At 44.9% G+C, this 12,078-nt stretch overlaps 1 protein-coding gene across 2 annotated transcripts in view; it reads left to right on the plus strand.

The window, feature by feature from the left end:
- Positions 1 to 2,118: 2,118 nt before the first annotated feature.
- Positions 2,119 to 12,078, plus strand: part of CABLES2 (Cdk5 and Abl enzyme substrate 2) — a 47,275-nt gene continuing 37,315 nt past the window's right edge. The window contains exon 1 of one of the 2 annotated variants that reach the window (XM_038369868.2): positions 2,119 to 2,599. In XM_038369868.2, coding sequence (XP_038225796.1) covers positions 2,151 to 2,599 — 449 coding nt within the window. In that variant the 5' untranslated portion in view covers positions 2,119 to 2,150. The remainder of the gene's footprint in view (positions 2,600 to 12,078) is intronic. The other variant, XM_038369869.2, reaches the window with a different exon arrangement.

A 12,078-nucleotide genomic window follows, 5' to 3' on the forward strand; every position in this document is an offset into this window, starting at 1 on the left:
TCTGATTTTTTTTAATACAACACTGTATTAGTGATTTTTTTTTTGCAATGGCTTTTTTTTAAAAATAGATGTTTTATGCCTTGCGTTTCCTTTGTTATTATTAAATGCTATTAATTTTATAACACAAACGTTTTATGTAGGACAGTATGCAAAAAATAGAGTTTACGAAAGATCTACAATAATAATATTTAGTGTTTATATAGTGGTTTATGGGCCATATAAAAAAAATCTGCCTTTAATCTTGTGCCCATAGTTTAGCATCTACAATTCATGTAGTTAGACGTTGATTTGATTGCAGATGCACAGTTGCAGACATGGTATTAAAAGTTGGTGTGAAGCCTCTTTAAAAATGAGGCCTGGTTTGGTATTATTGGAAAATGAAATTCAACATTCCAAGGCCTTTATCCTGTGAATACTTACGTATCTGCTTAATTTTAAGCCTGTGAGTAATTCCATTTACCTTAATGGAACAACTGGCATGCTGCATTTGTGGTACTAGGGCCTAAGTCTTCACCCTTTTAAGTCTCCCAGTGAGTCTTCTCAACATGTAACCCACACTCCACTGTGTTACTCTTCACTGCCCCCAAGCGGCTGGAACACCTAGAAGTTTATGAGTCTGCTACAGCTTTCATGCAAGTAGAGGTGAGTCTTTCAGCTAAAGCAGTAACACTGTGTGCTTTTAGATCCAGTGGTCCTAGGTTCAACTGCTGGACAAGTCCCCAAAATGTTATCCTTCTGCCAGGTGATATAGCAGTAAAAAGGGCCATGTTCAGTGCTGTCTAGGGGCTCTGATTAAAACAAAAAATGAGACCCTGCCTGAAACCTTACCCACTCCCAGGTTAAAGGAACTAACAACCTAACACACAAACACACCCCAGTCACCTTTACAAGTGTTTCTACCCCACTTACAAGCACTCAGGAGTCCTTAGGAATGTGGACCCCAAATGTTGTTTATTTGGGGAAACACAAGAACCACATAGTTACAGATTCACAGATTCCCAGGCCAGAAGGGACCATTGTGACTATCTAGTCTGACCTCCTGTATAACACAGGCAACATAACTACCCAAAAATAATTCCTAGACATCTTGTAAAAACAAAAACAGACAACCTTGATTTTAAAATGTCCAGTGATGGAGAAAACTTGTCAAACAAAATAATCAAACCTCCTTGAACGCAACTGGAGGCTGTAAAACCCTCTCCGCAGAGGCTGCATTTGTTTCTGTCACCTGCCCTCAGTGCTGGAAGTGTTCTGGAAGAAGTGTGTGTATAGTGTGGGGGGTGGTGGGCTATCATAGCCTGGGAGAAACTGATTTGGTGAAACTGAGTTTAAGGTTCACTCCTTAGCAACCCAGCTTGATTTTTTTAAAATTTATTTTTATTTATTTTAAACCAGGTCTCTGATCCCTTGAAATCCCCCTCCCCAATTTAAGCAGCACCTACAGTTCTGAGCACATCAAGGGATCTAGCTAATCAATAAATAAATAACATACGAAAAATACTGCTACTTTCAAAGCACAGCAGGCATGCTAATGAATTAGCCCTTCAACTCCCTGCTTGGGGGGCAGATTAGAATCACGGTTCCATGGGGGAGAAGCTCAGATACAGGGAGGGTAGGTGACTTGCATAAGGACCCACAGCCAGCCCTAGTTACAGCAGGTCCTATGGCCAAACTCTGCACAACACATCCCTCTGGCTCCTCATGGAGATGGTGCCCTTTGTGTGTCTGGCCCCAGGAGGCAGGTGCTTTCTATGCTCCCCCCCCAGGGGTGTGTCTCCTTGTACCTCCATCCTCAGGGGATGGGACCCCTTGGACCCCCCCTCCCGAGGGTGGGTCTCTTTGGGGAGTGTTTCCTTGTGCCCCCATCCCGGGGGGCTGGTCGCCTTGTGCCCCCGCCCCTAGGGCCGCTGTCCCTTGTGACTCCCCCCGGCTCCCCCTTTCTGCGCCCTGCGCTATTGCCGGCTTTAGGACCCAGTAGAGCCGGCAGGGCCAGCGGGGCGGGATCGACAATGGGAACCGGGGTGGGCGGGGGCAGGCTGAGCCAATGAGCGCACGCCGCGGCCCGTTCCTCATTTGCATACCGGCGCGAAGCGGCCAATGGGGGCGGCGGCTGGCTGAGGCGGCCGCGCAGCCAGCGGCGGAGGAAGAGGATGGCGGCGGCCGCGGCGTGCGGGTCCCCCGCCAGCCGGCCGCCCCGGGAGCAGCCCCCGCCGCGGAAGCGGGGCGACTCCCGGCGCAGGCAGGCCGCCCTCTACTTCCTCAACAACATCTCCCTCGACGGGCGGCCCCCCGGCCTGGCCCCGCACAAGCCGCCGCCGCCCCCCTCGGCCCCGGCCGGGGGGGAGGAGGCGGCGGCGGCGGCGGCGGCAGAGCCGGCCGGAGCCCTCACCCGGCTCCTTCCCGCCGCGCTGCCGCCCAGCGGGGCCAAAGGCGAGGCGGAGCCGGCCGGGCTGCCCCCGTTCCTGCCCCAGCTGCTCCTGGGCGGCCAGCTCGGGCCCCCGCCCCCCACGCCGCCCGCTGGCCCCCCGGGGCTGCTCAGCCCCACGCAGCTCGTCCCGGGAGGCGGCGGCGGATTCACGCTGGAGGTGCAGCGGCAAAGGTGAGCGCCCGGGGGGGCCCGGACTCCTGGGTCCCCCCCCCCCAGTGTGGGGGTGGCCGTGTCCCCGCCGGGCTCGCCTGCCCTGGCCAGAGCGTCGGGGCAGGCAGGACCCCCCCCACCCCGCCCCCGGGTCTCTGGGCTGAGACCGAGCAGGGGACACTTCATCCCCCCCGAAGGAGAATGTGGGGTGAGCCCCTAGCACCACCCCCCAGCCCGGCGCTCGCCCCTGGCCAAGGCATGGGCCTGGGAGAGACCAGTCCCGAAGGGGGGCTTAGCTGAGACCCTGTTCCCCGGACCCTCCCCAGCCCGTGAACTAATCGCCAGCCTCGGAGCCAGCAGGAGGCATGTCAGTGCTGTGGAAATCACGGGGCGAGAGGGGGCTGAGAGCCAGCCTGGGAAAGTTGGGAGCACCTACGGGGGGGGAGTAGATTGGGGGGGGGGGGGATGCGCCGAAGGTCTGACGCCTTCCTATGCCGGTACCCGAATAGCTCCTAGATTGTATCCTTCTGTCTTTTGTTGAGGTTCGTTGGGAGAAAGCCCTTAGCTGAGTGGCTGGTCTTTACAAAAGTGCGTTGAGGGGCTTGGTTCGGTTCAATACTACTGATCCCTTTGTCCTCATGCATGTTTATTTGTATGGGAGTGGGAGCCTGTTTTCCTCTCTCCCACCCCCCTCCCTCCATCCGAATCAGCCAGTGAACTGTGGGGGGTTCCTCATCAGCCTTAGATCTAGGAGGTCATTTTGACATCTGTCTTCCTTAAGGCTGGGCACAAACCAGCTGGTCTGTGTTTTGTTTCTGTACTCTTAATTGACTTGATATATTGGTACTAGCGGGCATGCTCCTTGCAGAAAAACTTTTTCTTTCTTTGAGCCTTATAAAAGTCTGTAAATGGCTAATGCTTAGTTATTTGGTTGCATCTGTATCACTGTGCTATGAGTGGTCAGACTCTTAAAAAGCATTTTTGCCGGGTAAGGGGTGGTTTTGCAGCATATTTCAATCGGAAAACAAGCTGTTAGTTTGAAGAAATACAAATCCTGTATTGTATGTTTTTAGTGATCATAGGTTTTCAACTGTTCAGAAACATGTTTTCCCCCCTCCCCTCGGATCATGCTGATACAATTAATTAAGCACAACTTTGTGCCAGTGAATGTGTCCTAGATAGAGCTATAACTTGCTCCCCTTAATCTCAATTCTTTGTACCTTGTTTTAATTGTCTACTTCTTGTTTACACTGTTATTTAATGAGCAATATTAATTAATGGCTTGTATGCTATAGGTGCCCTTGGGTGAACTTCAGAGGTGGGTACATTGTGTTTCAGTGAAGAAATATGACTGGACTGTGTTTAGGAGAACTCTTACTGTTCTGAAATTTGGATGATCTAATTATTGATGATTTAATTAATGATTATTCTAGTCATCTTGCTCCCACAAATAGCCATATAGTGTTAACTGTCCCACTTAGTCTACGGAGGGGCGGAAACAATAGTACAAAGAGATATGAGCCCCTTAGTCATGGTCAGTGGTTTGCTAACTTCAGAAGTTGATTGCAGTGCTTAAATAGGAATGTTGTTACTCAAGCTGTAATGCCGGACAGCTTCTTTGATGCATCTGACCAATGTACTTGTTCAGTGCAGCTGAAAGTAATGGATATGTCCTATGATCCATAGGACAGTGTTACCAGGACACACAAAGGCTCCAGCATCAATGGAGATAGCTACGCAAGTCCTTTTATGAGTGACCCATGTCAGTAGTCCTGTCCTATCCTTTCTTTACTCCTCCACTCCCACTTTCCTATCTCCTCTGCCCCCAATAAAATAGTGACAGGTCCTGTCTCAGTTCTCTTAGGAAGAGGGAGAGAAGGCCCAACTGTCATGTTTAGCTTTTTACACACTGCAGATTACTGTACAAAATATTGTTATTGCATAAGATCTAAAGAAATAATGTTGCTCTGGAACATCTTCCTGCACAACACACCTGCATACCATGTGTTGTCCACAAAGTCTTTATATGCAGGACCAGGCTGCCCTCTCCATGTTAGCTCTCTGGAAACAACAGTGTTGATCAACAGTATTTTTCTTGCAGGTGCACATTAATAACAAGCAGTTCTTCCTTCATTTTTCAAGAAAGATGCAAGTAACAGGACATGTTCTGGTTGTGTGCACTTACTTTTGACTTTTAAAATCATAATTAAATCTCTTGAGGGAAATTTCCACCTGGTCTCTGCTTGCATAAGCACTAACGTGCCCCTGCACTTTGTAGGTATAGACACCTGTGTACCTATAGGTGTCTTGCATGCTACAATCACAGGAGCAAAATTGTGTGCATGAAATTTGTATATGTACATCAATGGAGGCTGAAGAAATACAACTGGATATGTAAATTAACTGTTCAGTGACTCCTCTCCTTCATGTGCCAAGTTAATTATAAGGAACTAACACAATGAGTATTACACAAACAGCCATGTGACCTTATAGTATGTAAACATTTCTTTCCTTATCACATCTCCCTCCTCTTGTCTGAGGTCATTTCTCCCTATTCAGTATCTAATTTAGATGGTAATCTTCCTAGGTCAGTGACTGGTCACATTGTTTGTCGGTACGGCACCATGCACATCTACAGTGCGTCACCCATTCCTAAACTGAATTTTGCGCCCCTTGATAATCTGTACCTTATTCCCTGATAACCAGAAACTTCTATGCTTAAACTCTGAACCGTTTTCTTTTTACTTCAACATTATCTTAATAAAATAACTAGGTTCAGCCTTGGGTCTTGGGAAGTAGTCCGTATGTCTGCAAAGAATGAAAATTTCTGCTGTATATTTTCAATGGAACAGGTTTCTATTATCCACATAGAATGGGGTTCTTTTTATTCCATCATATGCACCTGTCACTGTATCCTCTGTATAATATGGAACAGAAAATATTTCACAATAGCTGCATGTTTTTCTATCATCCCAATCTTCTGCAAAACAATGGGGAAAACAATTGTGGTCATTTTAGTGGGACTCTGGAATTTTAAATAGTAGATATTCTGTGTAACACATTACATAATCAGTTTTTGCTAATGGTAGTTCTCACTCAAATGGATTAAACTATTTATGTCACATAAATAAGCTCTAAATCGATGTATTCGTAACACATCCAATGCCCCTGTAATACTGTGGCACAGCTGTTGATTCCATGGCACTGTCACCCATATAATTACAGAGAACATTCTAAATGTATTTGTACAGTGTTGCTAACTAGATTGTGGCTTCACTCAAGAACTTAATGTTTGGATGCTGTTGGGAAGAGCCAAGGTAAGAACATAAGAACGGCCATACTGGGTCAGACCAAAGGTCCATCTAGCCCAGTATCCTGTCTTTCAACAGTGGCCAATGCCAGGTGCTTCAGAGGGAATGAACAGAATAGGTAATCCTCAAGTGATCCATCCCCTGCTGCGCATTCCCAGCTTCTGGCAAACAGAAGATAGCTGACATGTCTGATCAGTATAGACTGGGGCAAATCATGATTAAACTCTACTAGATGAAGGGTTTAATGAATATTGGCTAATATTATGCTGAACACAGTTTGCTCAGGTCCTACTTGACTTGTCAGTGATATGATGCTCAGTTACTCACAGTTGCTGTACTGTTGTCTAGTAAAGACAAGCCGGTAGGGTGGAAAGTTCCAACACATACCCCTTATTAATATTTAGCTTGACAGAATATGCTAACAGCACTTTCTTTCTTGAGCTGCTTTATACATCTCGATACCCAATTTTAAAATGCTGCTGTCTATACATTGTACATTTAAAAGAAAGATTGAAGGTTGAAAGCCTTTGTCTTTTGTGCATATGGTCTGGTAGAATATCTAAAATTACAAACACACTTTTTCACCACCTTCCTTTTTCTGCCTGTCATCCCTCCTCCCTCTCTGTTTCTCCATCTTACTCTGTTCTTTTGTTCTTTCAAAGAATAAGGCTAACAAGAGGGAGGAGGTGAATAGGGAACAGAGCAGCATTGCCAGATCTTAATGAATTTCTGCAGCTGGGCCTCAAATTGACAGAGTTTGTCATAGAATCAGATAACTGAGGGCTCTGAAAATAGCCAAGTTATGAAAGCATGAAGAATGGGAGCAAATACTATACATGATATTGTTTATTATGCACTTCTGAGATTTTGGTATGGCACCAATGCAGGGAATAACAGTGACATATATCTGCTGTGTATTTAGTTTAGCCTGCAAACAATATCTGGCCAGATTAAAGCCTCAGCAGTCACATACCATTTCACATTCTGCATGCAGTCACTTTCTTTCCCAAATTAAGCTGTCTTTGTCTTAGCAAATGGGGGAATTCAAAATGCTGATGTGCGGTTGCTGATAAATCAGAAATGTCTTAAATTGATTTAATCATCTTTATAGGTGGGTGATATCAATATATGATTTATAGTTAAGGCTGACATATTTTTTAAATAGCTGCTATTAATTGTGTGTCATATTGATAGTCACCATCAAATTAATTCAGTATGTAAAAGGGCAGAAATATCCCACCAAGCATCTATATCTGTGACTGCTGATGTCGTGCTTTGCAGCACCATCATTCGTACTGAAGAAACATTTTATCTTTAAGCCATTTCTGCAAACATACATGTTTGATCCATATGGATGGGGCAACATTTTGTTAAAATACCTTTTGAAAAATGTTTCAAATGAGGTCATTACTGAGACCCAAGCAGATATTAAAATCATAACATAGACTGCTTTCTGTGCCATTTAGTTTTAATTTTGAAGACTTCAAATGTATTTTGATAGTGCACTGAGCATGCACAGTACTTTACAAGAAGCAGAAGATTTTTAATAATTTTATTAAGGTGTTAACATTTAAAAAATGGTACAGAGTTTAAGTGTAGAAGTTTCTGGTTATCGGGGAATAAGGTACAGATTATCAAGGGGTGCAAAATTTGGTTTAGGATTGGGTGGCGTAAGGAATACATAATCTGCAATATCCCCGATTGGGGGTTAAAGGTTAACAGGTCAAAGTACAGACATTGAGATATGGGAGTATGTTGTTCATATAATGGCTATGTTCAGGTGTGGAGGATAGTGAGTGGATATGATGATGAGGATGGGTTTACCCTCATTTGGTGAGATTTAATGTTCAGTGAGTTTATGGTTCCGAACAAAGTCCCCAGCTTTTGAAGAGCTTGCAATCTGCCGGCACAAGTACAATAGTAGCATGGGCGTTGTATAGCTGAAATGAATAAATTCACAATTTATACTTTGTTCGTTTGTCTAAATGTTAGCCAGGCATTAGCCCAGTCACTGTTTAGCAAGTACCATTTTTACGCACATAACTTGTGCCTGCCTTCTTTGCAGCAGCAAACAAATTGCGGGTGTAAAGATTCATGTTTGCATAGCTAGCGTCCGTCGTGCCCACCAATCATCCTAATATTCATGTTCACAATTCACCAAACAAAACAACAACAAAAACCCACCATGTAACATATGTCTATAAAAGAGAAGCTAGACTCAGGAAAAAATATGCCTTGATGTGCTTTGCACTCTGGCCAAAGAGTCCTTCGGCAAAATTTCCATTGTGACTGACGTATGAGATCATTTGACATCTTCTAAACGGGACCAGCAGCTTTTAAAAATATATTTTAAGATCCCAATCACGGGAAATCTATGTGTAGACTTAATTATACTTGCAATTGTTCTTATCTGCATGAAATTGCTGTAATTTTTCAAAGCAATTAATTGCTTGTGAAAATGTCATTGACAAGTGCATTAGAATCAAGTATATGCTAGAAAGACACAGCCGTGCCTTTTTATATCATTTTTACCCCCACAGGCAAGCTGGCACGAGTGAGTTACAGGCAGGGCATCATCCCTGTTCTGGAGAAACCACTGCTAGAAGTGAAACCAATACAAGTGAAATCCTTGCCCTTTTCTGAGACAGTAAAAAAATGAACCCTGCCAATTGATATGTACTCATGAGCAATGTTAATCTAAACACTTTATAACGTACAACAAAAAATGGGGGCGTTCTCATCCCAATTTCTCAGCAAAAATATCCTAGCAGATTCTGTAGCAAGGTCTCATGTGACCAGGACTTCATTATTTTCACGGTAGTCTGCTATAAATATACTTGTTGAAATACCATAAATTATAATTGTCCAATATATATGTAGTGATGCAGTATTCATGGGGAAGTTAACAGCTTACTTGAGAACTTACAGCATTCAGTGATTTTCAGTATTCTTCCCCCATCCCTACTGAGCAAGCTAGTGAGGTTTTTACTGCATTGTGTTTTAAAATGCATCCTCTCATTTTGAAATCTGTTTGGGATCTCAGTTTATTTTTTAAAACAAAATCTATTCAATTCACCTTTAAAATAATCTTTCCTCAAAAAACCTGAGGTGGTGAACTAGTGTCTTCCCTAAGGTTCTGGCACTGAAGAGTTCAGAGAGCTCATGGTGCGCAACAGTTGTACCCTTTCTGAGAGGTGTGTGTGTGTGTGTGTGTGTGTGTGTGTGTGTGTGATGAGTCAACGTTTAGACTGTCAGATGCTTTTTACCAAAACAAGTTTTAGAGCAGGAGTCTCTCTTCTCAATAACTGCAGATAAGTGGACTGTTCAAACTTACAACTGCTTAGCTGATTGAACTGATGGCCATTCTACCTTGTCTATATTTGAATTGCATGCCCCAGTGCTGCTGTATACGGTTGACATAGGATTAGGGAAGTTATTGTGGGTGATCATAGAACCAGTCCATGTGAAGTGTTAGCTTAATAACACTGGGATGTGTATTTCCATTTGTTGCAAGCTATTCACTAATAGGGGGATGAGGCAGGTAGTGCAGGTTATTTACCACCAGTTCAGAGAGCTCCTTCAAACTACAAAGACGAATTGGCTCTCTGACCTTTTTTGCAATAAGAGCATCAGCTAGCTAGTGACTTTTTTTTGTAGCTCTATAAATTTCCCCTGGATAAATGGTTTTATTGTTTGGTTAGCTGGAATAAAACTTCAGCATCTACCCTGTATATCTTTCCCAAATAGTTAAAGCTGTGAAACTGTCGAGCTAAGCATGCCTGGAGATGCCTGTGATCCTTCATAGAAATATTTTGACTCTGTGGTTTATTCAGAGATTAAAAATGCTTTGTACTCAGTCACACAAGCAAACATAATGAAATTTAGATTGTGTAACAAACATGGAGTATTTCTGATAAAGCAGGTAACTATGTACTGATTGCCATGAGCTAAAAACATTCTGGCATTCTTCAAATGTAGAGCTCTTAAACTCCTACATAGCTAATCTTTGGCTTCTTCAAATCTTTGAATTTATGGTCTATTGTAAACTGCTATTACAGTTTTCTTAAGGTCTTTAATTGTTATCTTGTAAGCGCAGTAATTTATATTAGAGGGACACTCATCCCCCAAATCTGTACCCTTAAAAAATTATAGGGTGCGCTCAGAAGTGGGTTAAGATTTATTATGGCCCTAGGCACAAAAAAAAAACACTGGGGGATTCAGGGGGGCCAGAACCAGAGGGGTTGGGGGGCCATGCCTCCCCACACTTTTTAAAAGGTAGGGGAGTCATCCTCCCACTCTTTAACATGGGTGTAGTAGCATCGGGCAGAGCAGCAGCGGCATGGGCATAGTTTGGGGGGGGGGCAGAGGGGTGTTGCCCTTACAAACTGCAAGCCTTGGGCCAGAAGTGACAGGAGAAGCAGTGCCACACATGGTTGTTGCCTTGGACACAAAGCCCAGGTGGTGGCGGGGGTAGCCTTGGAGCTGGGTGCAAGCATTGAGTGAGCCTGGGGAGAGTGCAGTAGCTACTGAGGCTGGGCCAGAAGCAATAGGAGCTGCACTGGAGGAGCCCTCCCTGCCCGGCTCCTCGCAGACAGTGATCCTCCCAGCCAGGGCAGGGCCTCCTCTACCCGCAGAGCGTGTCTGCAGGCCCGAAGGGCGGGGCAGGAAGCCGGACTGGATCCCTCGCCCTTCAGTCCCAACAGCAGCGGCACGCCCCGGGGAGTGGGGACACGGGCTGGGGGCTGCTCTCGGGTACCCTGCCCCGCACCTAGGGCAGGCAGAGGATCTGGGGCTCTACACAGTGGGCTGGGCTCCCTCAGGCACCACTGCCTGACTCCAGTTTCCAGCCTGGCCAGAGGCAGGGCCACAGTTCCGGCACCGGTGCTCCCCCTTTCTCTCTCCCCCCCTCCCGCCCACTTCTACCCATGTTTCAGTGCTCCTGTGCGGGCTCCCAAATTGGCCGGGGCCCATGCATTAGTGAGCCACTGGGGGCGCTGGTAACAATCCCTATATTTAGGTTGCCTAACTCTTTTCATTATAAAAGATTCTGGTAATCTTTTCCTGAGAAGTTCTAACACATTCGTTGTTTTCAGCAGGCCTTCAAAATCCAGCAAGGGTTAGAGAAGTACTTTTTCTTTGTCCTGTTAAATTCCATTCAAGTTTGGGTGAGAGGTAAAATTTGTGTTTTAAAACAATGCTTGTGTGGCGTGTGTTCCTCTAGAAAGCTTTAACAACAAGCCAAGATGATAACTGAGCTTAACATTTTAAGGCCTGGCTCGCACTGCTGCCAAAGCAGTAGCGCACATTTCATTGGGAGCTGCTGGCACAGTAGTGGGGGAAGAGAGTTGGGCTGGATGCACCCCTCCTCAGACCTGGCACATGATCTCAGCAGCCCATTTCCACCTCTGAGAAAGCAACATTCTCCAGCTGCTAGTGGACATGGATAGTCCTGTGGCTTAAGTGGTAGAAGTCTCTGGACTTGTCTTCACAATGGGGGTAATTCAACCCAAGTTACTCTATTCTAGTTATGTGAATAAGGTAGTTGGAGTCGATGTAGCTTAGGTCGACTTAGCACAGTGAAGACACCAGAGTGCGTCGACAGGAGACGCTCTCCAGTCAACTTCCCCTATTCCTCTTGGAGAGCTGGAGTACCAGGGTCAACCGGAGAGAGAGCTCTGCTGTCGATTTACTGGGTCTTCACTAGACCCGCTAAATTGAGCCCTGCTGCAGCAGTGTCCATCTCCCCGTAGTGAAGATCAGCCCTAAGTTGCAGGATTGAGTTCAAATGCTGCTTATGTTGCATGATGGGAAGATTGTTACAATTGAATATAACCTTGTTTTTAATCATTTTCCTTCATTTAAAAAAAAAACAAAAACCCTTGGAAATTGCATTCAAAACAAGCTAAAAGAATATTTAGGTTGAAAAGAAGGTCAAGTATTTGAAAGTTGGGGAAATGTCAGAAGTACAGTTGCCATGCAACCATAATCCTAAATAACATCCTTTTAACATAGTTTTTTAATGTGACACATACGTCAAGCACTATTCTCAACGTGTCCCACGCTGAGGCCATAAATTGTTTTTGTTTTGTTTACGTTTTATTTCTAAATGTAATCTGTATTTTGCATTTTGAGTGATCCTGACAATGTGTCCTATGCTTTGTGTATGGACAGACCTACATAGATGCCAGT

This window comes from Dermochelys coriacea, chromosome 13, assembly GCF_009764565.3.
Source record: "Dermochelys coriacea isolate rDerCor1 chromosome 13, rDerCor1.pri.v4, whole genome shotgun sequence".
Classification (NCBI taxonomy): domain Eukaryota; kingdom Metazoa; phylum Chordata; order Testudines; family Dermochelyidae; genus Dermochelys; species Dermochelys coriacea.